At 48.3% G+C, this 26,315-nt stretch overlaps 1 protein-coding gene across 1 annotated transcript; it reads left to right on the top strand.

The window, feature by feature from the left end:
• The first annotated feature begins 3,882 nt into the window (after positions 1-3,882).
• Positions 3,883-13,961, top strand: LOC119461136 (uncharacterized). Its single transcript, XM_049672840.1, has 5 exons — positions 3,883-3,954; positions 7,545-7,635; positions 12,218-12,271; positions 12,580-12,659; positions 13,089-13,961. Exons 1-5 carry the CDS (start codon positions 3,883-3,885, stop codon positions 13,116-13,118), a joined length of 327 nt encoding a protein of 108 aa, XP_049528797.1. The 3' UTR covers positions 13,119-13,961.
• Positions 13,962-26,315: the final 12,354 nt, after the last annotated feature.

Raw genomic sequence — 26,315 nt, forward strand, 5'->3', positions numbered from 1 at the left:
GCAGCCACTTCAGCCTGCATCTGTAGCACATTGATCTCAGCTTCGTGGCGATCGACTCGTCTTCATTATACCAAATAAGCTCTGCCGTGTGCAGCGCTTTCTGTCGCGTCTTTATCTCGGCGAATTCGTTGAGCTCTTGCACGGTCTTTTCATCTCCAAACCGTCACGAAGTGAATACTGTATATAACAAATTCGACGTTCTCCTCGCCAAATACCCTCCCCCAACCCTCATGAATGCATAATGGCACAGGGCGTGACCGCATGTTTCACGCGCGAGTTTGTGGTGCAGGTAGTATACACAGTTACGGTTGTTTGCCGTTGCTGCGTTCCTATATAATACACACACGCTTGCGCGCGCGCGCACGGTTCACGCGCTTGGATCGTGACAAAGAGCGCATCTCGTGTCCGAGCTGGCGCCTGATGTGCTCTCTCGATAAGGAACGCCACCTCGTTCGCTGTTGATATAGAATATAGGGTGCGCATACCGAAACGACCACGTGCTTTTCTTTTTAAACGAACGACCGCACGTGTAAGTACGCAGCAGCGCGGCGATATGGAGCAACTACACCGCCCGGGCCGCGGGCAGGCAACCGGTTAGCGCGTTAAGACGCGTCGTATAAGACGAAGATTTGCGCGGATGCGCTGGTGTGTGTACCCACGTGCGCATAGTGCGCGGCCGGGGCTGCGTGGGGGTCACGAGTCCGACGCCACGCGTTCTTTTGAAGAACAAAAGCGCCGTGATTTACGGGGCCCCCCTTCCTTTGTTTCGCTCGCACTGCGCCGTGCACAGCGCGAATTGACGACGAGCTGCAGTGGAGAGCCGTGACCATTTATTATCGCAATCGCGCGCGAGAGAGCATTTTGAACGCGACGAAAGAGTGACTTGTCTTCGGGGTGCTGGGCGTTTTAAAGAGTGCTTTGTAGTGCTGCGATTTGTTCCCCTCGTATCTTTCTTTCGGTGCTCTTCCCTGGTCGTTCTCTTCTCTTTTGTTCCGCGCAGATTATGCGTTTGCGAACGGCATTATATGCCTGTGGCGACCCCCGAGTGGCGTTCCCCCTGCTAGTGCACTGCCTCTTGAAGTTCGTCGTCTGACGCGAAGCGAGAGCCACTTGGATATACAGCAGCGTGCGTGCATTGTGATCAGTGCAGCAATGGCTTTTTATTGCGCGACTTCGAGCGCTTATACCTAACGTGTGCACGACAGCATATGCGCCTGCTACGTTAGTAGGAATCATGCTATCGAGTTTCTCTTGCGCGTGATTAATGGTGCTGAGCGCGTTGCTCGCAATGCCGTGGAAAAGGACGAGTGCTGGAATTGTTTCGTAGTTCTGCAGGCGAAAAACGTACGTTCGGATTACGAGAGATGACCTTTCACCTCGGAACGTCGTTCTATTCGGCGAGCACGTGTTTATCAAGTGTCGGCGATTTGAAGCCACAGACAATACGTTCGAGCTCTCTAGTAATCTCTTATTATGGTCACTCGTGAGCGTTGATATGATTCGCGGAAAGCTTCGTTTGTGAAAACAGAGCGAAGTGGCTAGGATAATTTTGACAGCTTTTGTTTCGAGCGCGGTCGTCAAGCAATAGGAACCTCTGTTTATGGAGCGATATTATCTCGCAGACAACATGCCTTTTTATGAATCAACTAACACACCTTCGTTATTTCCTTCACTTCTGGGTAGAATTGTAAACTAAAGAAAGATAAACAGTTATCAGAAAGGAAAAAAAAAAGTTTATGTGTGCGCCCTGTCTGTCGCTCTCTCCTCTTTCCTCACCTCTCCGACAGTCACATGATCCCCTCTCCCCCAGTCACATACCTGTGACAGGGGGAGAGGGTATCGATGGCTTACAAGCGCCTTAATTAACCCCCAACCCCCACACTCCCGAACGCGATCGCGATAAAACGGCTTTATTTTATGCATCTAGAGCGGCCCACACCGAGTCACCGCCCGTCACACAACTGTGTTACGGGTAGGTCAGGAGTGCGTTCTCGTTCATATTTCACTCCTTTTTCTTCTTTCCAAAACTCATTACAGGCTAAAACATACGAGCCACGCGCACTCACGACACCGCCCTCTGAAAACTGCTCCCAGCTTTTTTTCTTGCAGACCACGGCCAGCGGTATTACACACGCGAGATGTTTTGCACTTCTTCAAACACGCGAACGGTCCCTTGACCGGAACGGGTTGGGAGCTGCATATGCTATGAGTGTTGTACCGGCGCTCTAGCGTTTCGGCGCTCGCGTTCGCGCGCTGCGCCCTCGGTGTTCTCTGTTTTTATTTTTCTATCGTCCTATCCTCGCGATGTTCCTGGTCATGCGGTGAAACGGGGGGAAGCAGCGGGCGCCACCACGCGGCGGCATCGTCGACACGTGCAGCCGCGCGACCACCGCCCACGTCTCTCCCTGCGTGTATACAGCTGACCGATTTTTCACGGAAACTCCAGGTGGTCGTCGATCCGCTGGCGTCGTACACACGTACAGACACACATCGGGCCGTGGCCGAGCACGCATACGTCCGTCTGACCTCGTATCAAAGGCGGCCCCCATTTCGTTGGCGCCAAGCGACGGCTCGGTGTACGTACACTTCGCTTAGTTAGTTCCGTGCAGTGATAGACGAAATATAAACCGCACATAAAATCGTTTAGTCGTCTGCGAGAAGTCCTTAGACTCGTTTCTGCGAAGTCTATGCAGAAAGAAACACTACGGCGTAGGATTGTTATGGCCGTGTAAGCTTGGGATACTACTTCGTGTACTCAGGGTAAAAAATGTAAAGGAATATAATATCGGCTCTTTATACACAGAGTTTGTAGATTTTTGAGGTTACATTTGTGAACTATCGTTTAGGAGTTGTTTGTAAGCTAATTGGTTCCGCATTGAGAAAGACGTTCTTACACACCTGGTATAAGAACACACGCAATAGTGACAACGCGTGCAGATATTATTGGAGACTCGGTGATCGCCCATTGTCAAACACCTCTTCAGAACGAAACAGCTTTGTGAATTTGGCCGCTGATACTCAGTGGGCCATGTACTGACGAAAGAATATAGACTTGTGAATGATTTTTCTCTACGGGCAGCCTACTGATATCTCGGGTAAACAAAATAAGTCTACTGGAAGGCCAATTATTCTACGAGAAGTTTACAAAAACACTGCAAATTCATTTTGTATTGTTGAGTGTAAAATTGACTGAAGGAAGCGATGTAGACAGGACAGACGCTCACGTACAACTAAAGTTTATTCATCGTAAACAGTAAATTTCAGTAAGTACAATAAACTTCAGTCCTTGCTACATCGTTTCCTTCCGCTCATTTCCCGCTCAACAATACAACGCACTGCCAACAACTGGTCCAACAGTCAACTATTCTTCAAATTCAATTTCAATATTTTTTTCTTATAAAGGCAAAGCCATTGTCAGACAATAAGCGACCACCTTCACCGACGTCCGCACGTATAAGAACGGTACGCGATTGGCGAGAGCTAGCCTGTCGATTGGCTTTCGAGTGACATATCGATATTGTTGGTTGCTGCATTCATTAATATCGTGATTTGCCAGAGAGAGCGGGGACTGTTTCCGAACTCGTACACACGAAATAGTTCGTATAGTACGTGACTCGAACACCACACAGACGCCGGCCGATCAGATCTTACGAATAATAATAACAATAATAAAAAATGCCTGCTGAATAAGGTCCAAGGTTCGTAAGTTCGGTAACGCGCATATACTGAGGCCAGCTAGGTAGCTTGTGGAGTGCTGCACTGATTTAACCACGCAAGACTAGGCAGTCGTAAAACATCGGCGCCGCATATCCTGCCTTGAAGACGAAGGCAGCGAGAGGGAAAATTGTGGGAGGGGTGAGAGAGGGTAAAGTATATTCTAATATGGGGAACGAGCTGGCGTGCGGTCAGTTAAATGAAGTCACGGTCTCGTTCGCCTTAAGTTTATCGGACACCGTAAGTAGGGTACGCATATGCGCTTGCATTGAACCGGAGATACATCTCCCAGCGAGAACCTCCGGTCAGTGCAGGCGTAGGCACGCGCGAACAACACTGTTCTTTCGTTGCAGGAACAAATGACTTTATACACGCGATTTTGTAGCCGGCTGTTAGCGTTAAGAAATAAATAAAAGGAACCGAAAATGGTTGGCGGAGGAAGTCAGGCAGAGCGGGCTGATTTACAATGTACATCGTGTTTGCTCTTGAGTATACTGACCAGGATGCGCAAACAATGCAAAATATGTATTCCTTTATGTACGCCTAGTACTGAGTACAGTTATAAAAAGAGAGAGAGAGAGAGACAGGAGAAAGGGGAAAGGCAGGGAGGTTAACCAGATGGGAAGATCCGGTTTGCTACCCTACGCTCGGGTGAGAGGGGAGGGGGAGGTAAAGTGACAGAAAATTAGAGATAGAGAAAGAAAAGAGCACAGATACACAATAACAATCGGTCACAGATGGCACAGCACAGTAGCACTTGCAGCACTATAAACACCTGTCCGGGCTATAGCCGCTTGTCCAAGTCTGTTGCCCTTAAAAACTGCAACAGTGCTCTCGTCGCCCTCCGCTGCGATGGCTTGTGATGTCGGCATTCTAAAATAAGTTCCTCTGTTAGAGGTCTTTGGTGAAAACGCGCTGTCGCGTTTACGAGCGATCGTCTCTGTAAATTGTAGCGAGGACAGTGACAGAGAAGGTGCTGAAGAGTCTCCTCGCTACCACAGTCATCACACGAGGCGTCGTCAGCCCATCCAATTCGGAATGCAAAAGACTTAGTAAAGGCCACTCCTAGCCATATTCGAAAAAGTAGGGTAGCTTCTCGACGGCAGAGTCCAGCTGGGATGCAAAGGCGTAGAGAGGAGTCTAAGTTGTGCAGCCGGTTGCTTTGAAAACTTCCTGCGTTCCACAGGGAGAACGTGATATCCCGGGTGAGCATTCGAAGTTTTCGAGCGGCACCTGTCCTTGATAAGGGTATTGGTTCCTCTTCGTCGCCTTGAAGAGCCGACCGAGCAGCGTTATCGGCGTGTTCGTTTACGTACACAGAGTACTGAAGCCCTGTTCATCTCAGCGTGGCCGCATTTCAATATGCGCCGTCCAAAACCCAGCGTCTATGACGTGTTTCCGGATACCACTATTGCTTCCGCCGCATGCAACCAGCAAGAGCATAGCCTTCAAGACCTGCATCTGTTCCAGAGGGCGTCACCAGAGGGGCGTGAACTTGGACACCACCTATGGTGCCAATGAAAGACGAGATGTCGTGAGTACAACGGCCGTCTATGTAAAGACATACTAATTTCTCTAATTTACTTATTTCTATTGCATTTTACTGTTTTTTGTCATTGCAGGGTGCGGATTGCGGGATCTATGCGCTAAAACTATATAAGCGTGTCATAATATGAAACAATAATAGTAATTAACCTTCGACGCTAAGAGTGTTTTCTTAATTATTCTATTAGTCTTAACTTATTTAGTCTAATTTAATTTTCTTAATTAGCTCATCCAGCACCGCCAAAACACAAATGGAGATGTACAAAATACTCATATTGCACTGAATTTCATAATTGCTCACGTAAACATTCTCATTTGGATGCGTGGACTTCATTTGACCTATATTGAGTTATTGTAACCATAATCATATATATTTTAAATCTTATTATTATTCTTGGGTTCTTTTCGTGTCGTCTCAATCATATCCATTTCGAATAGAAAACCTTACATGTAGCAGGGCTCACACCTACCGTTTCTATTAACTTCTCTCTCTTATTAAAAATGACGAGAATGATGGCCCGTTTTCGGGAAGGCTGTAAGTTTCAGCATTTCATGGAGACGTACGGTACCGTGCGGGGTCCGATAAAACATGAGGCGCGTTGAAGAAGAAAAATAAGAAGGAAAACTTTATTAAAGGAGGCGGGGGGGCTTGAAGCATTATGGGTGGGCCGCTATGTGCCGCCCGCCAGACTTGATGTAGAAGTGGTGGCTGCACCTGTGGGTCCGAGCTGGCGAGTTGTGCCTCCCCTCCGTGTTAGAATTTATCTTATTTCCTAGGAAGTACGCTAGGTTTCCTGGTTCTTTAGTTCACCCCCACGATATGTGCTATCATGTCGGTCTATCGCCACACCACGGACAAGTATCGAGATAGAGCGTCGGATAAATTTTGTTTAGCCTTAATAAATTTGGATAAACGTTTGCTTGAAATTTTCGGAAGTCATCATCAGGTGCGCCTATAAAGCGCGTTGAAAGGATAGCTCCTACAGCATTCGGAGCCTGTTGTAGCTTGTCAGACACGTGTTATAGGATGCGGTTTTACTGGCACGACTGGTCGCACGCCGGGACGCCATATAACATCGTACCGTACGTCTCCTCGTTAAAGTGTCCTTAGAATTGAACAGAGGACACACAGTACGACACTTCGTGCGAGTCGGCGCACAGAGAGAGGCACGGTACGAATCCGTCGATATGACTCGTCGTACCAAACACGTCGTTTTTGGTCACCGCTTCCTACCACGCGTCTACTGTTCCCAGATTTGGACGGGCCAGAAGTATGCATCCACTCAGGCATGCTGTCATGGGCACCGTTAAATTCCGCCATATTGTCGAATTCGCGATCCTGTCTGTTTTGATTGGCTCGCAAGGCAGCCGGCTACGCAGTGTCGTGCCATCAGAAAGACGGCTGGGTCGGCTCTCTAAACCTGTTGGGGAGCCTGCTGGGACTTGTTAGGACCTGTTAGCAACCTGACAGAACCTGTTGAAAGGGTGATGGAAATTTTACTGGATCAGTTGTTGGCACGGATAGTCGTCCGACGGACCGGATAGTTTGTATAGGCACATGTGTTTCGCACTTTCGGGCGAGGGTGGTATGCTCAGTATAGTGCGCAGGGCTATTAACAGGGAAACCGGGCGCGGTGGACGCTGGCCTGAACCAGTGAGGACTGCGGAGTAACCTTAGAATATATTGAGCTGTTACGCCACTGCAGTGACCTTAGCATTCGACTTTCGTTAAGGTTTTCTCTCTCTCTCTCTCTCTTTTTCCGTGCGTCGGAAATTGCAAAAGTGGTTCGGCGAACCGTGAGGTTGAAGGCCTGCGGAAACGAGTCTGACGCAGGTCGGCATAACCTTCGCGCGAGATGGAATATAATTAGCCGGAGATAAATTAGATGAAAAAAACAAAAACACAATGTATAAGCCTGGCATGAACACCAGTGTTAATGTTTCTGCAGTTTTTTTTTTGCGTTTTCTTCTGTATTCACTGTTTATTCCTTTTCAATTAATTTGAAGTCCCAATTTTTTCTTACCATGGCCCTTTATCTCAATTTCTTCGGTAGCTTAGCGTGAATTAGTCCGATCTTCTTGCAACTTTCTTTTTAGCATTTTCTTTCTTTTTTTCTCCTTTGAGTACTTGTTAGTGTAACGTCTCCTCCCCCACATGTACGCTTGGCTTATGCCTCCGAATAAGTATGTACATGTAATCATCATCATCATCACCACTACCACTTGTTTGCTTATTTGGTTGTGCTACAAAAGCGGCTTCTTATAGTTGATTTCATTGTCCATAGGTGACGCAGCGATCCGGGAACCCCCACTTTGTGCGCCAGCACCTGCACTCCAGGATTAGAAACACGGGGTCTGTGGCTACTTTCTCAAGCGGTACTACTGACGATCTCTGCAGAGAAACGAGGTTATGATTCAAACACCTGCGTATAAAAAGCTCGAAGTCGGAAAGGCCCCAGTACATGTAATAGACCACCACTGCGCGGCAGCTTCATCGGGCGAAGGAATTCAACCGTAACCCGGAGGCCAGCGGCACGTACCTCTTTGCTAGCTATTCCCTCTCTCTTGCGCCTGCTCTGCATACACCGCGCGCGCGCGGAGTGTTAAAGCACTCCTCTCCCCTCGCCCTCCCCCCCTCCCCCCTCCTCTCCCACTTCCTTGCACACTTCCACGTGCCACCCAACAGCCAAGGGCGAAAAGGTGTACGCCGTCGTTTGCAGCGACCGGTCCGTTTGGTTCGTGAAGTTTACCACCGAGCAACAATTAAAAGGAGAGGACGACCTCACTTGCCCTGGGAGCCCGCTGTTACCCCACCCCCTCCCCGCGCCCTGAACGCGTACGAGAGCGGCGCTCATAAATACCCCACGGTAAGCCGCCGGTGGCTGGAACTTCTTAACGAACGTGTGGCTGCTATCGTGTCGGCGTTCACCCTGCGCGCCTTAACGCGGCTCGCAACTGCGGGTGTGCTCTGTTGACTGCATGAGAAGAGAGCGAAGGCAGAGGCCCCCAGGGCTTCCCTCTCCATCGCAGAAGCCTTCGTTTGCTTTGCTTGTTCCATCTCTCTCTCTCTCTCTAAACACGCAGCCCCGGACTAGGGGCCACGTTCAATAAAGTTTCCCTCCCACTCACCCAACAATGTGACTCCAACGGGTTTGCACGCGTTTCCTTCTGCCTCCAAGCCCTGCTATCTGAATGGCAACTATTGCTGGAAAAGTGAAGTATACGCATCCCGTCGATGCGCGTGAGAGCGACAGTTATCAATGAGAAGTGGAGACCTTAGCCGAGATACAGGCCCGGAATGCTATTGCAGGTGCTCATGGCCGAATAATGCGTGCCGTGGTATGGCTCTGTGGCTATGGTATTCCGCTGTTGAGCACAGTTCGCGAGTTCCACACCCTGCCGCGGAGGCTGAATTTCGATGGGGGGAGGGGGGCAGGCAAGAAGACTCGTGCACTTGAAATTTTAGATACGCGGAAGCTCAAGCACACACGCGCACGAAACATACACACGTGTCTCTCTTGTCTTCTTTATTACCTATAGGGTGAGCGGTAGAGCGAAGCAAATGAACAAGTGGACCACGAGACAAAGACTGCCGTCCGGTTCTGTTGCTTCGTTCTATCGCTCTGCTCAGTAATCATGACGCACCAACAAGCCCAAACCACAACCCTTTCAATTTGTCTTTTAACCTTTATACCGAGTGGAACGTCATGGGAAAAGAGTAGCCGAGGTAACCATTCGGGACCTAAATCTTCTTCACCGTGAACTAACTATACAGTATACGCTTTGTATACGTGTGAAAAGCGTGGCCTGGAAGGCGAACGAAGCTTATACGACCAGTAGCATAACCTGCGCTGTTGGAACGGCAGTATAACGGGTGGCGGATCCGCACAGGGTGCGTGTATACGTCTACCTATATAATATATCACTCCCAGTACCTCCTTACTGTTTTCGCACCGCCCCTGATTGTGCGAGCGCATGCAATGGTGCACTGTCGCTCTTTATCGCAGTATACACACGGCCTCGCGTTCACCGACCGAGCCGGCCGGGTCGACCCGGCTCGATGAGAGTTTAGCTAGTGAAAGAGGGTCGCTAACTCTCCCGATTCGTGGACTTAATCGCTCCCTCGCGTGGTTTCCCACCTCGCGCAGTTCCAAAAGGCTCTCATCCACGACTAACGCTTATAGCCGAGGGTATATACACTGCTCGTGATCCTAGTTAGCGTTAACTGCATGAACGTGCCCTTGCGTTCTTGCTTTTCAGTTTAGTTTGTTCTCGCCGCGTTTATTGTCTGCTTTTTTTTTTCTCTCGTTTCGTCTGCTTGCTTTCCGCGCTGAGAGTGGAAACGAGTTTGGCCGGATCTCGTTCGTTCGTGCTGCAGTCGGCGATCGCGGTCGCCTTATAGGAGGAAGGCTGCGGCCGGATCCAGTCAAGTTACCATCCGTAATGCACTGTACGTAAGAGTAGTACGTTAGACATATATAAAAGTGCGGCAGAGTCATTCCATGAACAGCATGGTGAGTCGTTTATAGTAAGAACTGGCGGCGTGACAGAACGTAACCTGGGTAATTCGTTGTCTTTACTAAGTTATGTCGCTTAATTTATATCTGCACACGAGGTCGATCGCGCGCTCGATTCGCTACCGGGGTGCTGCGTTCCGACAGGGACTCCATGCAAAATACTGTATTGGCACTCCGGAAGTGTATACTTTGATTAGGGAGAGAGGAGGGACGGGGGGGGGGGGGGGCAAGATCAAGTTCCCGGGTTCTTTATTGCACGAAAGGGGACACATTAGGCATTATATAAAGGTGGGACCCCGTTAACTCCCGTCGGAGCTGTAAAGGGGGTCCCTATGTGATATGCTTTTATAGAAACATAAGAGCGTGTGAATGCGAAGAACAGAAAACTAAAAGCACCGCCCAAGCACTGCGTACAGATGGTTAACCAGCGAGGCTGAAACATGCGGCCCCGGTGTTTATCACTGGGTTAATCCCGCCAGTACAGTAAAGTCTTTCTCAATTATTGGTTGCGTCCTTGTGTTTGTTAATGAGGTTACACACACGTTCGGCTGCGACAGAAAAAACGACGTCACTGACGGCATGCCCGCAGTCCGCCACTGTCACCATTGCTGCTTGCGATTCTTCAATATTAAAGCTGTCCGTCACGTAGGACAATGAATGGCTCATAACCCCTTAAGCAATGGCTCATACCCCCGTAAACGCGGCCTCCCCATTACGACGACAGAAGGGAAGTGAAATTCTACGCTGGAATGATGAGCGGCAACGCTGCCAGCCGTGGAAGAAGACGAAGACGACGAACGCGGGAGCAGTGGCTTGAGCGCGATCGCGCGGTTGCGCCAGGGGGCGCCAACGAGCCAGCTGTGGAAGAAGACGACGACGCTCGAGCCATTGTTGATGATGATAGTTTCTGTGTGACAGGCGACGGACGAACAAATCGGCTAGCCATAAACAGCTTCACTGTAAAATTGTTTGCGACAGCTAGTACAAATCTATTGCATTTTCATTGATTGAGGGATGCAAGCATGAAAGAGCGAAGGTTAGTTTTGTAACTCATAAATGACAGTTGCGATGTTGGATTTTTCGGTGTAATTTATTCCAAAGCTGTGATGAAGCATATGAAAAGGAAAATGAGCCGTAATTAGGACGAGCGTTTGACACATGCAACTAGCGTTTTCAGGGTCATTGATCGTAGTGGGTACGCAATATTCAGATGAGCAATTTTTACAGAAGGACATAAAATAATGTTGCGCATAATAAGATCCGCGGCCCATTTCGCCTACACAAACCTTCTTTTTGTAATTGTGAAACGAACGGTTAGTTTATTATACTATTGATGGGGTTCGGCCCCCAGGGCTGGGGGGACAGTGTCTCTCCCCAGAAAAGAAAAAGAAAAAAGAAAAACAAAACTTCATTGAAGACTTACTTCGGTACTGGGAAAGCGAAGTGCCAGAACTCGGAAGGTGCGGGCGCGAGCTCTATCCAGTACACAGGTGTTGAGCGGGCGTTAGCCAATCGATGGCAGCTACTGGCTACTGAGAGGTAGAATTCTGGACTGCCGATCTGTAGGTCGTAAGTTCTAATCATTACGGCAAATTAAAAGCTTTCTTTCTTTGTAATTTTATCGCCAAATATTTTTTGATTCCAGCAACGGTCGGCGGTAGACACCGGCGGACATTGAAATGATCAGAGGATTGAGCCCATAAATACTCTATCTCTGTGAAAAGAGCTCGAGGGGGGAGGGGGGGGGTAACTGAATTTCACCACGGTTTGCTACCCTGCATTCGGGTAGCGCGCACTAGAGACGCCTGCATCCCAGCATCTTTCGCTCCGTGACCGGCATATGGTCTGACGAGTTTAGGGTCTCGAAGGGAGCGTTGAAACAGAGAACATGTTCAATACATGTTATGCTGCCTCCCGCTGTGCGTTTGACGTGGTGCTGCCAACAAGATTTCGCTAATTGTTGCTCAGTTACTTCTTTTCTATTTATTTTCCTTTGTTCCTCCTCGGTTCTCTCGCAATGCTTGACTTCGTCTAGTGGCTTCCTTTATGCGTAGCCCCACGCTTTGTCTGCCGCGCTTCTGGCGTTGGACAGCTGTGACGGGAATTGACGTCACGGCTGGCAAACTTTGAAGCCGCCATGCTCTTTTAACGAGCAGAACATGCATTTCTTCGTGGTGGCCTTTGAAAAAGTGCATCAGCTATAGCTGCTTCGTTCAACTGGCTTGATCTGTAAGGAGCGCCCGGCAATGTTACTTAAGCTAAGGAAGTCATGCACTACCAAAATAAATACATCTAAAGAAACTCAGGGTTTCAAGCCAACGCCTTTTGCTGCTTGTACCTTAATGGTGGTCAAGCCGGCTTTCGCTGTTTGTTTGTTTGTTTGTTTGTTTGTTTGTTTGTTTGTTTGTTGACAGCACGATCTCGTCCTCTTCCACTCTCAGGCCACTTCCTTGTTGTCAGCTTTCGCCAGCAGGCCAAGAACAATACCGTTCAGGGTACGTGACAGCTTTTTTCTTTATTTTCTCTTTTGTGTGTTAAAAATTATGGGGTTTTACGTGCCAAAACCATCATCTGATTATGAGGCACGCCGCAGTGGGGGACTCCGAATTAATTTGGACCAACTGGGGTTCTTTAACGTGCACCTAAATCTAAGTACACGGGTGCTTTCTGCTTTTTGCCCCCATCGAAATGCGGCGGTCGTGGCCGGGATTGTATGTGTTTGTTTCTGTGTGCGTGTGTGGGTGTGTGTGTGAAGACGTGCGCAGTGTTATGCCTTTCTTTCCCTTCTTTTGTTCCTTAACAGGGCAGCAACGCGGGCGGATGACCTTCTTGTACATTTCTTGTGCATTCGGATGGAAGGTGGGGAAGGAAGAATTAGTCGAGGTGAAGCCTAACGCATGAAAAAAAATTTCGAATTTCCTTTTCCAATTAATGAAAAAAAAAGCAATTAATTTAAAGTCTTCGTGCTTAGAATAGAAATTAAGTGGGTGGTTTACCATACTGGTCAGCATTTGTTGTTGTTTGTGCGTGACGAAAGGATGACTTAACGTACGTTAACAAAAAAAATCATCATTTTCTCTATCAATGACTGATAGTCAAACTGTAAAATCCAAGGATGTGTTAGTCAACGAGTGACCTCTTACACTAATGCTTGTAGAAGAGGGGCTAATCAGCAACCTCTTAAACCTCTCTGAGCATGCCGCTTTGGTTCCCGTATTTGACAACTAAAAGCAGTGTGTCAGAAACCGTGAGCAGTGCGTTACGGTAATCTTTGGTTTTTGATTGATTGTACGATCGTCCTCCCGATTTCAGATGCGGTACGTTGTCAAATTACATGGCTAGAGTCCGCGCAGCAACAACTCCCTATAGACCCGTGACGAAGACGCCATCCTGCAGTCGACTGAACCAACTACGACACGAAAACGCCCACTTCCCCCCTCCCCCTTTCCCCTCCCAACGCCATTGTGCTTCGCCGTCACCAATGAAGGACGTTTGATCAACCCTTCCGTTAGTCATTGACCTGCACCTAAATCACCATTGTAGGTCGCCATCACGGCTTGCCGACCGCCAATTACTTTGCGAATCCGGGCAACCATCTTTTTGCCTCGGTGCTACAGAGCTGAAGGAGTCTCAGACGTCGACGTCCTACGAACGCCTTTACACGAAACCGCTTCCAGAGAACCCAAGGGAGAAAAGCCAGGCACTGAAAAAGCAACAGCAATCATCGCGCCGTGCGCCTCCGAAGCAATCAAGTTGGCACGCAGGCTTTTTGCCTCGTATATAGATAGCTCGGCGCACTTTGCCTATGACATGAAGGCGAATAATTACGCGGCGCAGTCAAGCGTGCCTACCCGTTGCCGTCACTGCGTTATAAACACGGCCATGTAAGCGGAGAGATGATGAACAGAATGGGAGAGCTGTCGCGTAATCCAATAAGTTCCGCGTATCCTACTGGACGCTACTGTTCCTGACCTCTAATTGGTACACGAGAGTCTATTAGCGACTCCATCTCTCCTGTTCAGACAGGCTGGGTGTCGTGCAACTGACATTGTGTATAGAAGGGCATGATGTCCAAATAGAGGCCTTATAAAGAAATAGTGCACCACGTTAGTGTGTTGCAGAGCTTAAGGCCTGTGGGAGTCCGTATCGCGCAGTTTGGTTTCTATACCGCATAGGCTGGTGTAAGGGCCGCACTTTTTTTTCACAATTTGCCACAAGTACACCTCACGATTCCGGGAATTACGAAGAATATCCGTAATTCCACGGTGGCTCTACGACAGTTGACATTGTCATTACTGAACGATGCATATGAACTAAGAACGCAGGCTTACACCGATGGATCTGTCTCAGCCACCAGCTCCACAGGCGCTTTTATCATCCCGGCCTTACAATTCACAAGGAAGTTCAAAGTGTCCCACATAACGACCTCTACGGCAACATAACTTGCCACCCTACGTGCTGCTGTTAATTACATCGTAGAAACACCACCTCGAAAGTGGGTCATTTTTTTTTTGTGACTCCAAGGCAGCCCTTCAGAGTCTGCAGTCAGTATTACGACGCAATTAAGACACATGAACAACTGGTGTTTGAGACCAGAGAGGTTCTCCATCAAGCCCTCATGAATGGACATGACATCATCTTTCAATGGCTGCCTGGGCACTGTGTCATCGTTGGTAATGACCTTGCTGATGATGCCGCCCGGTCAGCCCGTAAGGAAACCCTGACAGTTCCTATACCCTTATCAAGGACAGACGCTGCGAGGGGTCTTGTTTACTCGCTCAAACCGGGACAAACTTCATGTAGCACCCCGATTTTCTCGAACTGTCGTCTCCACTTGCTGGATCCTACAGTGAGGCTGCAGATTCCATCGAACTTCCCCCGCCGTGATGCAACTTTACTTTGCCGCCTCTGGTTAGGGGTGGCTTTTACGAAAGCGTACTCATTCCTTCTGGGCATGTCCGACACACCAATCTGTGACTCGTGCAACTGTGAGGAGGCGGTGGAACACGTGTTGTGTTTTTGTCATCTTTATGAGATCGAACGCGACATTCTCCGGAGTGTGTTAAACCGATTAGACAGCAGACCATTTTCAGAGACAAAGATTCTTGGACCGTGGCTCCACGCGTCGCAGGCTTACAAAGCGACGCGGGCATTGTTACAGTTCATGAAGTCGACTGGCCTCAGTGACCGATTGTGAAGTGTTGCACAACCACACGTGTGCACACTGAGAGTACTTTCTTCCCTCTCTCTCCTTTCTTTTCATCCCTTTAAACCCCTTCCCCCGTGTAGGGTAGCAAATTGGACGTGCGTCTGGTTAACCTCCCTGCCTTTCCTTTCTTCTTTCTCCTCCTCCTTGAAGAAGTGCGGCCCTTACACGGGACCGAACCATCCCAAATGGTTCGGTCCCGTATAAGGGCCGCTACTAGATGACTCTAGATACTATATGCCGCTGCTAGATTACTCTCGCCATCTGGTAGTGGCACGCAGAAGTACGCAGCGCGCAAAAATTCGGCAATGCGCGCGCGCGACATCGAAGCACCCAGAGCGATTGCTGCTCCACTGGAACTTTTCCCCCAAATTTTGGGCTGCCAAGTTAGGGGTACGGCCCTTACATAGGTGTGGCCCTTAAACCAGTCTATGCGGTAATCGTACGCGAGCAAGGTGACCTTTGATTCTGTTTACTGCGTGGGCTTTAGGTGCACACATATGCAGTTAGTTCCGTGAGCTTTCATAATAATAATAAAAAAATTCTGTAAAGTTAGGCAATGTTTTACATACTGAATCGTCTCCACCTCCGGTCGACTCCATTAGTCATCCCCATATCTCATACCCATCGTTGCAGCTTCAACTGCCACGGTACCCTTTTGAATAGGGCCGGCATTAAAGAACGCTTTGTAACGAAGAAGAGCCGCCGGTCAGCCATTTATCATCGGAATGGCTGACAAAACTACATATGCCACTCGCACAGACACGAAGTATCGATTGAACATCTGTGCTTTTGTGCGCGTTACGACGCTCGATCAGCTTGACCTTCTTCGGTTTGCGTTATACGCAAGACCACGTTTCAGTTACCGATTCTTGGACCGGGGCCACGTTCACCGCTGATTAGCAAAGCTGCGTGGGCTTTTCCGCTCCGCAGTTAGTGGAGTTACGAATGGCCTCAGTTACCGTTGTTCAGTGACCGTGATGCAAGTCTTCCAGCTGCGATGCAAGGATAAGACATTACAGCGTACAAATCAAACGCGAGGCCTTAACGTTCGTGCCTCTTTTCTCTAATTGCCGCAGTTAATAGCTCTTCGTTTGGACTGTGTAAAAAGAAAAAAAAAGAAAATAGTCAAGCAGCGAGCCAATGGCTGCGATTTATAGTACATTACTCCTTCTTTCGCAGCGCTGAGCCGCGTCGCGATTACTGTGTCATTTCCGTTCACCTTCGCAAAGCTAAACGTGTCGCTGACTCACACTCGGCGCGCTCACTAAAGATCACCACTTGCAGTGACATTGGAAGTCAGCTGTATCGACGGGAGAGGAGAATGTGTCACGGACCTGTTCACCATATAAAAGGTGTTATAACGCTATTTTCTTACCGTACTTCTGCCCGCAAAGCCCTCCTGCGTGGCAGCAGACAGCTCCGCGCCTGTTAAAAATGCTTGATGTCAAATTGTACGCGAGAACTTTATTCTTATCTGCTGAAAGCATGATATTTCATGCGAGACTGTTCGAAAATGACGCGCTGTTTGTGTCGGCATTCATGTTGAGGTTGGCTACCGGCGTGGCTTTGTCATGCCTGCTTCTTCTTGAACATAAATAACTCTCCTACTTGACTCTTGCGTGACGCTGACTAAGAAGGTCGCTGTCGACGCCGAGTGTTTAGATGCATTTCACGCCGAAAGTAATTCCGGTGAAGGTGACGCAAGAAAATCACACTAAACTCGCGTTATAACGAATTAATCTGGAAAGGAAATGGACTTAGTTATAACTTATAAGGCAGTGCTTTATTACAGCCGAATATCTTCTGAAAGAGTTACGAGCTCCCTTCCAGCGTTGGAGCTCGTAAAACGTACTATGTTGAAACAAAGGCGCAACACGACAATAACGAAATTCTGCAGACACCCGCAAGCCTCTATACCTCGTCTGTCAGTATTCATCTCGTACATTTCTGAAAGAGCTGCCGCTGCAGGGCAGCGATCTCCACAGCGCTCTTTGTCTCGCCAGGTTTTTGCCAAGAAACAGCCAAAATACCACCACGTAGGTTGCACCGGGTGGTGTCGTGCTGATTTCCCGCTCCGCACTTCGTACTGTATATAGCTGAGTTCGGTATAACCAAACTACGAATAACCCAGCGTGAAATGCATGCACTAAGGTACGGTTTACGAGAAACTTTGACTAAAGCGATATTTCTAATAATGCGATTTGGGTAATATGAGGGGCCATTGTAATTATACTTAGCAGTATATATTTAGCTTGGCCATGATGTAAATGCGCTTCAAAGACGAGGACGATGGGTGAAGACGAGACACGCATAGCACTCATCGTCCTCGTCTTTCAAATGTCATGTCAAACCAACTCGCCCAACTATGTTTACTGACCGACTATATATAGCTTGTAAAACCATGCAACTTATATAAATATACCGTGCCTCTCGTACTTCACACGGAATAAAGCTTTGTTAGTACGACGAATTTGTTACTAAGTCGCGCAGCTGCATGTAAACTTGATATAACTTGCGCAAGTGGATTCTTCGCCGACGCTTCTTTTAGGGAACGGAGAGCGTCTGACAAAGCTTATTTGGCGGTAGTGAATAGAATTTGCGTAATAACGCCTTACCATGTCTAACAATTCCGAAGCGCTTTATATTTGTAAACGGCAAACATGTCATAGTGAATTAATTACCTAGCAATCATAGCATTTCAAACTTTGCCTAAAGTTGGGGGGTTAATTCTTTATTTCTATTCACTGTCTGTTGAATACCGTAGGTTAGGAGAATTGGGTTCCGTTGATCTTTAAGGAACTAATAGAAACTGACAACTAGACTACATGCGCTTACTCGCTACTTCATGTTTTCTATTTTTTTCTTCTATTCATTTCGAAAGCGATGAGCTGCACTGCAGGATTGGCCGTTCGTTGTGCGTCTGTTACGCCTTTAAAAATAATAAGTTGCTATGGCGAGCGCGTGTCCTGTGTTCTTCTTGCGCCTGACAGTTACTTGACTGTTTTTCTTCGAGATGGTTTTGTTAAGGACCTACCGAGCTCAACGCCTTGGCTACGTGTCTATTTTCGTTTTATCATGCTGACACAGGCTGACATGTTGAAGGGCAAACGCCGACGATGGGCGTACAATAGGCAGTATTTGCAGCTCGAAAGGACGAACCGGCAGGCCAGTTTGTATTGCATTATGCGACGTGTAGCTCAATTGGGACAGGCAAGGCGGCAGAGCAGATGAAGACACTGCGTTACTAACAACATATGGTTTATTGCACGTGGTCAACACATATATTACATCGTACAGCAGGAGGCAAAGAAAGAGGAAAACAACCCAACATAGAATAAATCTCAGCAATAGCATGTGTATAAAGCCAGGAAATTCCCTGGGACCGAATTCCCTAAGCTCTTCATTCGAAAGAGATCTTTTGCGATTGGCAAAAGCCTTCGCTAATAATATTACCAGCTTCAGGATTGGTTTAAATTCTCATTTATACAAAGAATTCTAGCATAAGAGCCTCTTTCAGATATGCTGCCTAGGTTCTTAAGCGAAGCTTTCTTCGACTTTTTTAGCGGATCTCGTGTGAGATCATAGCAGGAAGGACATGTGCGTACGTATTGCAGTACAGAAAATCCATGACGAAAAATATGTATTAGAAAGATGCAATACACTTAGAAGATCATATTAAGTAATGAATAGAACCTTTATTACTGAAGGGGCGGCTATATATAGCCTGCACCCATTACGGTGTTGTTGGGCCGGGTTTATATTATGGAGGCGGTTGCACTACAGGTGCTTAAGTCCGGTCAAGTCAATCCGATGACGTGGGTTTAGAGAGTCACATGTCGCATGACTTGTAAAAGGATCGAAATCTGGGAGAGTTTTGGTAACGCAGCCTTCTGGGACGAAGTGAGGGACGAAGTGAAGCACCGGTGTTTGTCTGCCTCAATTCGTTCCTTGTCTGCTGTCGTTTGGTTCGCAAGATGAAAGTAAAGTATCGTACATATATTTTGTTTAGTAGACGGACGTATAGCCACATAAGGTGGTGACGGACGCCTGCCGGGACTAGAGCACATAGACCTCACTCTCTCTCTCCCCTCCCCCCCCTCCCCATGGCCCCTCCCCTGTCTTAAAAAAGGAAATTAAAGTTTACGCATTCATTCATCGTACATATATAACGTGTATGCGCAATACTACTAAAGTCAATGCTGCTTGCCGCACAAAACTGTCGTACGCGTGTGAATCCTGAAACTACAAAACGACCGCGGGAACGGGCCGTACGACCCGTAGCCCTTGCCTACAATTACGACTCGTGGACGCAGTTTTGCCACTCGATGTTGCTCGTCACTTCCAAGTCGCCTTTACCGCTTAAACAGTCTATTTAACTTTGGCGGTTGCGACGGCCTATAGCCAGGACGACACCTTCGGTTCCTGCCGAAAGGAATGGCGCAGCCGAATGTGACAAGGGGCCCGTTTGCCTGCTCCGAAAGCCTCGGGGAGCCGGCTGCCGTACCGGTTGACTCCGTGCGTATATAGTCTATAGAGGATAAACATCTGGCTTATAACAGCGAGATCCACGGCGCGCGAAGCCACGACAGCGCAGCTGCAAGCCGAGCAATAATGTATACCCGCGGGTCAAAGGTGCACGAACGCATATAGCCGCATCAACAGAAGCAGCAGAAGCGCCGTCGTTGCCGAATCGAGCATGCGAGGCTTCGAAGGAAAAGAATTTCCCGGTGCCGGCGCCCAGTGTGGCTGAGAGCCGGAAGGGCTGTGCGCTTGCGGGTCGCGGACAGCTACGCCAGGATAATGGGCGCTTGCTTTATTTCCCCCGGGGAGGAAATGCTGTGATGCGTAGATGGCCTTATACGGCGCTTCCTCGCGTTCCCGTGTGTAGACGGAGGCTCGCGCGTTTGCGCCAAGTGGGCGAGTATTGCGTTTCGTGGGGTTAGTGGTTTGGGCTTCTGCAGCGACTGCAGTCGATCGGACTCGAGATGCGTCTGTTTGGAAATGACCAGGAATAGTGCGTAGATGCAGTGTAGCTTTAAGGGAAGAGAGAGAAAGAGATAAACGGGGTCGGAAAGGCAGGGAGACTAACCGGAAGAGATTCTGGTTTGCTACCCTGCACTGGGGGAAGGGCAAGGGGAAATGCGAGACGGAAATAATAGCGGAATAGAAAAAGCAAATGAACGGGGAAAAAAATAGAGGAGTTTGGGAAAGTCCATCTCTCTAATAGACCACTCGAACGCAAAAAATACAAAAGTGCCTTGACTGACTTGTGGTGTGACAACTGTATAGGCCGGCAGTTCCATGGACTGTCTGCTCCGAAAGTGGCCGGTCGTCAAGACGGCCAGCGTGGTCGCGAGAGACTACCTGTGTGAGCTGTACCGCGGACAATGGCAAATAACGTGTTCGATAGTTTCCTCACTGCCGCAGTGGTTACACGTTTTAAGGAAAATTGCTACCTGCAGTGGTTATGGCGAAGCCAGTGATATGTCAGAAGCAAGCGAAGTTCTCATATGAACCTATAGCAATCCGCAAATAACGGCGTCTCTCGCTGGTTTCGAGAGTGCAAGCTCCTGTCCAGGTGGTTGAAATATCGTAAAACATATATATAATTCGATCAAATCTGATATTACATCCTGCCTGATATATGCAGCTTTCTGATCGTACGTGTTGAGAATTAAGGGCTGGCTTAGAATACTTGGAAAGTTAGTAACCACTGCTTCTTTCATCACCTGACCGATGTTCGTCCAATAGAGCATTAAGGCTCGAGTCGCTCCCGCTCGCTAAGATTCCTCTCACAGGTACGGCCGGCTTCTCTTACAAATAAGCACGAAGTGCAAAGGGCGTACGCACTGTCATTGGTCAAGAGAGAGAGAGAGAGAGATAAAAAAGAAGGAAAGGCAGGGAAGTCAACCAGACGCACGTGCGTCCGGCTTGCTACCCTACGCAGGGGGAAGTGGGTTCGGAGGTGAAAATCAAGCTATACAGTCGCTCACTGAGGTCTGTCGACTTCAAGAACTGCGGTAATGTACTGTACGTATCACCTTCTGTGCTTGTGAGGCATGTGTCCACGGTCTAAGTATTTTAGTCATCGAAAATGCTCTTGAGCCCAGAAGATATAACATGGTGATGAGTAGAAGGCGCTGGTCAACATAGTAGGGACAGATGCACATGAGATGTTCGATAGACTTCTGACACCTGCCGTCGCACGACGGCGTGTCACTCGTTCCGATGAGGAACGAATAGGTCTTTGTGAATGCCACACCCACCTATAAGCGACGCAATGATATGTTGACACCGCAACGGGAGAGGTCATAGCTCAAGCTTAAAAAAGCGCCATATAAATGTTAACAAAAATCTCGCAGAATATTTGAGGTCTTTGGTGTCCTGTAACGGTCATCATCATCATCATCATCATCATCACCATCATAATCAGCAGCAGCAGCAGCCTATATTGATTGTCCACTGCAAGACGAAGGCCTCTCCTTGCGATCTCAAGTTACCCCTGTCTTGCGCTAGCTGGTTGCAACCTGCGCCTACAAATTTCCTAAATTCATCACCCCACCTTGTTTTCTGCCATGCTCGACTGCGCTTCCCTTCTTTGGTACCTATTCTGTAACTCTAATGGTCCACCGGTTATCCATCCTACGCAATGGTAAGGGGTTCCAATGACATGCCTGCAAGACCGGTCGAGATTATAGTGACGTTGTGTAATAGCGTGAGATGCCGCCGGAGCTTGGCTGAAATCGTACTAACATCGCTAGCTGACTAATTCATTTCGACTTCATTCGCTCCGCCTTCTGTCGTAATTAGTCGAGCCTTCGCGACTTTGCAACTTGTTCGCAAAAAAATATCAAACGCAACGAACGTGTGGCTTTCGCGACCAGCTGGGCGGAAATAAGTGAACGAAGCCAGGGACAGCCGCAAAACGACAAACTTAGACGTCATTTCGGGTGCAAAAGCTCTCCTGTGTGCATGCATGCGTCGCAAGTACGGCATAGAGGAGGGGAGATCTGGCCGTCCTGACATCCGCACAGCCTCATTAATTTGGCATGACAGGCACATATGTGTACACCAGCTGCGAGACCGGGTGCACACAAGCGTCATACAAGTCATGCAGCCGCGTACAACCCCCGCGAAATAGCGGGTACAGAGTGCTATATAGGCTGCGATTCCACGAGCAGCGCGATATTTAAAAAGTGCTTAGGAAAGGGCCATCGGCCTCGTTCATTTTATTGGAAAATACGCGTCACGAAACTCGTGCGTTTCGGGAATTTGGAGTACAATATAATATAGTCGGGGCTCATCTTCCATCGGTACCATGTTCTTCTTAACACAAGACGGAGCGGCGACGCACTGACTCCTCCCGGAGAGTATAGAATGTGCGCAGTTCACCTTTCCGTCTCTCCGCGAAGTGTACAGGCACCCGCACCTGCTCGGCTGGTATATACGCATGTTTGTGTCACGAATCCGCACACACCGCACCTGTGACGCTTGCGCACACTTGCCATACCGCGGCTCGTCGTCGAAGGCGACCACAAAGGACGCATCCGTCACTGTCCCTGGAACCAGGTTGCGTCAGATCCCGGATGCCTCTGCGCGATCCGCGCTGTCAGGAGGTGGAGAGGTGAGGGGAGGGGCAGAGGAAAGAAAAGAAAAAGAAGAAAGAAAGAAAAAAACGAAGAAAACTTCGATACCAAGCGCCATACGCGCATAGCTCTCTTCTCTACACAGTCATATATACGCTTAGAGTCGGATATGTCGCCGCGTCTCTAGATGCCTAGGAAAGTTCCCGCGACCTATCCGGTCGCGCTCAGCGTGGGGTGGTGAAATCGATGAGCGTTCTTGTCAGCGCGTGTACCCGGGAAGTGGAGAGGCGGCGGACATTACAATGGCTGGAGAATAACTTGAAGACTCATGCCTGGAGATAGAAAAATGGAATGTGGGTGGAATTGGGGGTCTGTATAGTCGTTCTATGACGTGTCGTCGAGAGAGCCTTTGCGTCGTTTGTGGTCTGTGGTCGCTGAAGTAGATTGACGTGGAAGGCGCACTTTGCGAGGCGAAAACGCGAGGAGCGCAGAACACTATATGAGCTAATCTGTTCTTCGCTGTCTGTCTTCCAGCGCTGCAGATGCGTTCTTGTCTCTCTCTTTCTTCTCCTCCCTCACGTTTCATGCCCTAGTTTTATTGTTTTTGTTTCGTGTTCTTTGTGCCAGACTCGTTAGCTGACACTCGCAGCGGCAGTTTCGAGTCCTAGAAAGAGCAGTATAAGAGTTTTAGGAATAAAGGTTGCGAGGTGCATCCATACGCCAAAAGGCTTTAATTTAGCGTACAAGAACCCCTCCCCCCTTTAAAAAATGAGAAAGCACGAGAACGAAATGCCTTGGACAGCCCTGCGCATGCCTAGGATCCCCAAATCATTTGCACGCCAGATCGATAACATTCGTTATGCATTGCACGCTCTCTTTCTTAAAATCTGCCTTGGTTTATTAAGTTATCAAGAAGAAGTAATCAGCATATGCATGCCGTTGGTTGTGTTGTCTTAGTTGTACCTCCTAGTTTATATTGGCTAGCTCAGTCTAGTCTATTCACTGGTCGTACAGAAGGGTGCAGAAGCGCGTATACAACCAGTTGCTTATAGGACGTTCCGTTCTGGCAACTCCGCTGATAATCTACAGACGTCCCACTTTGCACGCCAACAACCCCACTTCATCGACCCCACACATCAGACACCCTATAGACCATTAACTTCTAATCACTTCTCAGGCACGCCTCCCACTTGTGTGGTTCCTCGAATTTCGTTTCCAGGATCTTGGCTCACGCGGCAGACACCAGCTGCTCCCGCCCGCAGGTCGCGCCACGCTGTCCTTTGCGCGATCGGAACACCTGGACCATTGGTTGGGTTTCAACGCACTTCGCTTATTCGCGCTTCGTTGAATGTCGAGACGAGCAGCCTGCAACGAACAACGTCCCCAAGACTGTTGCCACAGATGTTGTAACCGTTGCGGATGTAGCGAAAGTACGAACTTTCTCGAGCATTGTAAACGATGATGACGCGATGCAGGGAGATTGAAAGCAGCTCACGGCCCACTGACGAGTGTTCTGGATGTACGAGCGGTGCTCTGCACCTTCGGTCCTGCCGATTTAAATGCGTGAGAGATTGTAAACTGCTGCCTGCATATACTCAGTGTATAAAGTGTAGTTGTTTTTTAAGTTCAAGCGTCTATGGCGTCCCATCTCTCATGCGAGGAACAACGAAGGTGGCGGCGGCAAGTGAACTAATGCTTCTGCCCCAAGTGAGCTGGTAATGCCGGCTTGAGAAGCAAAAGCCCCAAACGAGGTAGGATGGTTAGTTGCATTTTCTAGTCAAAGGGACGACAGCTGCTTCTTGAAGTAATATTAACGTGGAATTTTGCGTTGGGGATTGTGTTTTACACAAATACAGCAGAGATGTAGCCGCGGTGCCTCCGACAAGCACCATCTCTACGTCAAAATCTCTACGTCAATTTGGCGCACAAATGTTCCAAGTCGGACTATGGCATTTAACGTGACAAGGCAACACTTATTGGCTACGAAAATCTCCATAGTGGCTACCTCCGGATTAATTTCAATCACCTGAAATTGTTTAACCAGTACACAAAGCGTGGCACACGAGCGTTTTTTCGCATTCCGGTTCCATAAGAACTCAGCAGTCATGGCAGGGAACCCAACCCGCAACCTCGTACTCGACAGCAGAGTTCCATTTCCACCGAGCCACTGCGGTTGGTCTGCTGGCAAACGTAGAAGCGGTGCCGCCCTCTTATTCAAGTGGCGCTACACACCGTGGTACCATGTAAGCAGTGCTCGTTTGGCAGAGTTAAAATGAGAAATGACAGGCAAATTGACCAGGTTTAACCAGATGTGAACTTCTGGTTCGCCACCCCAAACTAGACTGGGATGAAGGGGGATAGAAGTGCCGAAGGAAATTAGAGAGAAAAAGTAACAAGACGTATCATGTCAACACAGGCCGGTGGATTGTAAAACAGCATTAATACTTGCGCACCGTTTTATTTGCTATGGTGGGCCACTTTTATCTTGCGGAATTCGAAGTTTGTGTACACTATAATGTCAAAAGGAGTGGTATACCAACACCTTCATGGGGCAGTCACTGTCCCGCATTGAACTTCGTTTCCGGCAGTTCTCGTTTACTGCACTCCTGATAGGCATAATCACAATTGAACGCACTCGTGACGTACATTTTGAGGCAGAATCATCGTCACGGGTATTTCACGCCTTGCGAACCGATTGAGAGCGAATATTGCCTGCAGTGACATTCAACTTAAAAAGCGGCGAAAGCATGAAACAGACTCCAGCAAGGTGTGTATGGTTCGGCTGCTGGCAATTATTAATTTTCAGTGTCCAACGAAATGCATGGGCGTTCCAATTAACTTTTTGGGCAAAACGCTGTTTTATGCATTGAAGCACAAAGTTAACTCGAATGCCCATGCATTTCGTTGGATACTTTGAAAATTAATATCTCGAAACTGGTTCAGTCCTGAGAATTCGTTCCAAGTGGATACGCCTTGGGAACTCAGCGGCTATAATTCGTAGATTGAAACATGTGCCGTAAAATAATTAATTAAAAAGTTAATCAGCGTAATTATGTCAATTATTCAATTAGGCATTTTGATTTCGCGTGGAAGTAATGGCCGCCTCATCGAATGGTTTAGATAAAGGATTATCATTGTGCTATCTAGCTTGCGACAGGCAATTAAAAAAATTGGTGCAGCTAAAATGAAACACCCTGTATAGACTACAAAGGTGAATGTTGCCAGGCTAAGCACCGCAAATGAACCTTTATTCATTTTCCTGACACGTGCTAGCCTCCATTTAGGTGAGTGTTGGGCGTGGACTTGCAAATACATCCTGCAAATAGCTCCTCGCCGACGTTACATACGGTCCGCCGTGCGCAGTCCGCTTATAGACGTATAGAGGAATACCAGTGCCCATCTTTTAAAACACGCGTGGCCCATCCAAACACGAAAGTCTCGCACGAGCAAGAGATAACCGTACCTGTCACCTGTCGACCACTTGAGTTTTATCCCGGACTAAACAAAGGGAACTCTTCGTGCGCCAGACAGCTCGGAGCCGAGAGGCGCCGTGGATAGAGATAAAAGAAATTTAAAATTAAAAAAGGGCTCTCTTTGTTCTTTGACCGGCTTTGTTCCCACCGGGTTGCGCCTTTCTTTCTTTCTTTCTTTCTTTCTTTCTTTCTTTCTTTCTTTCTTTCTTTCTTTCTTTCTTTCTTTCTTTCTTTCTTTCTTTCTTTCTTTGTTCGTGTTGTTTACTACGGT

This window comes from Dermacentor silvarum, chromosome 8 (genome assembly GCF_013339745.2).
Source record: "Dermacentor silvarum isolate Dsil-2018 chromosome 8, BIME_Dsil_1.4, whole genome shotgun sequence".
Taxonomy (NCBI): Eukaryota; Metazoa; Arthropoda; class Arachnida; order Ixodida; family Ixodidae; genus Dermacentor; species Dermacentor silvarum.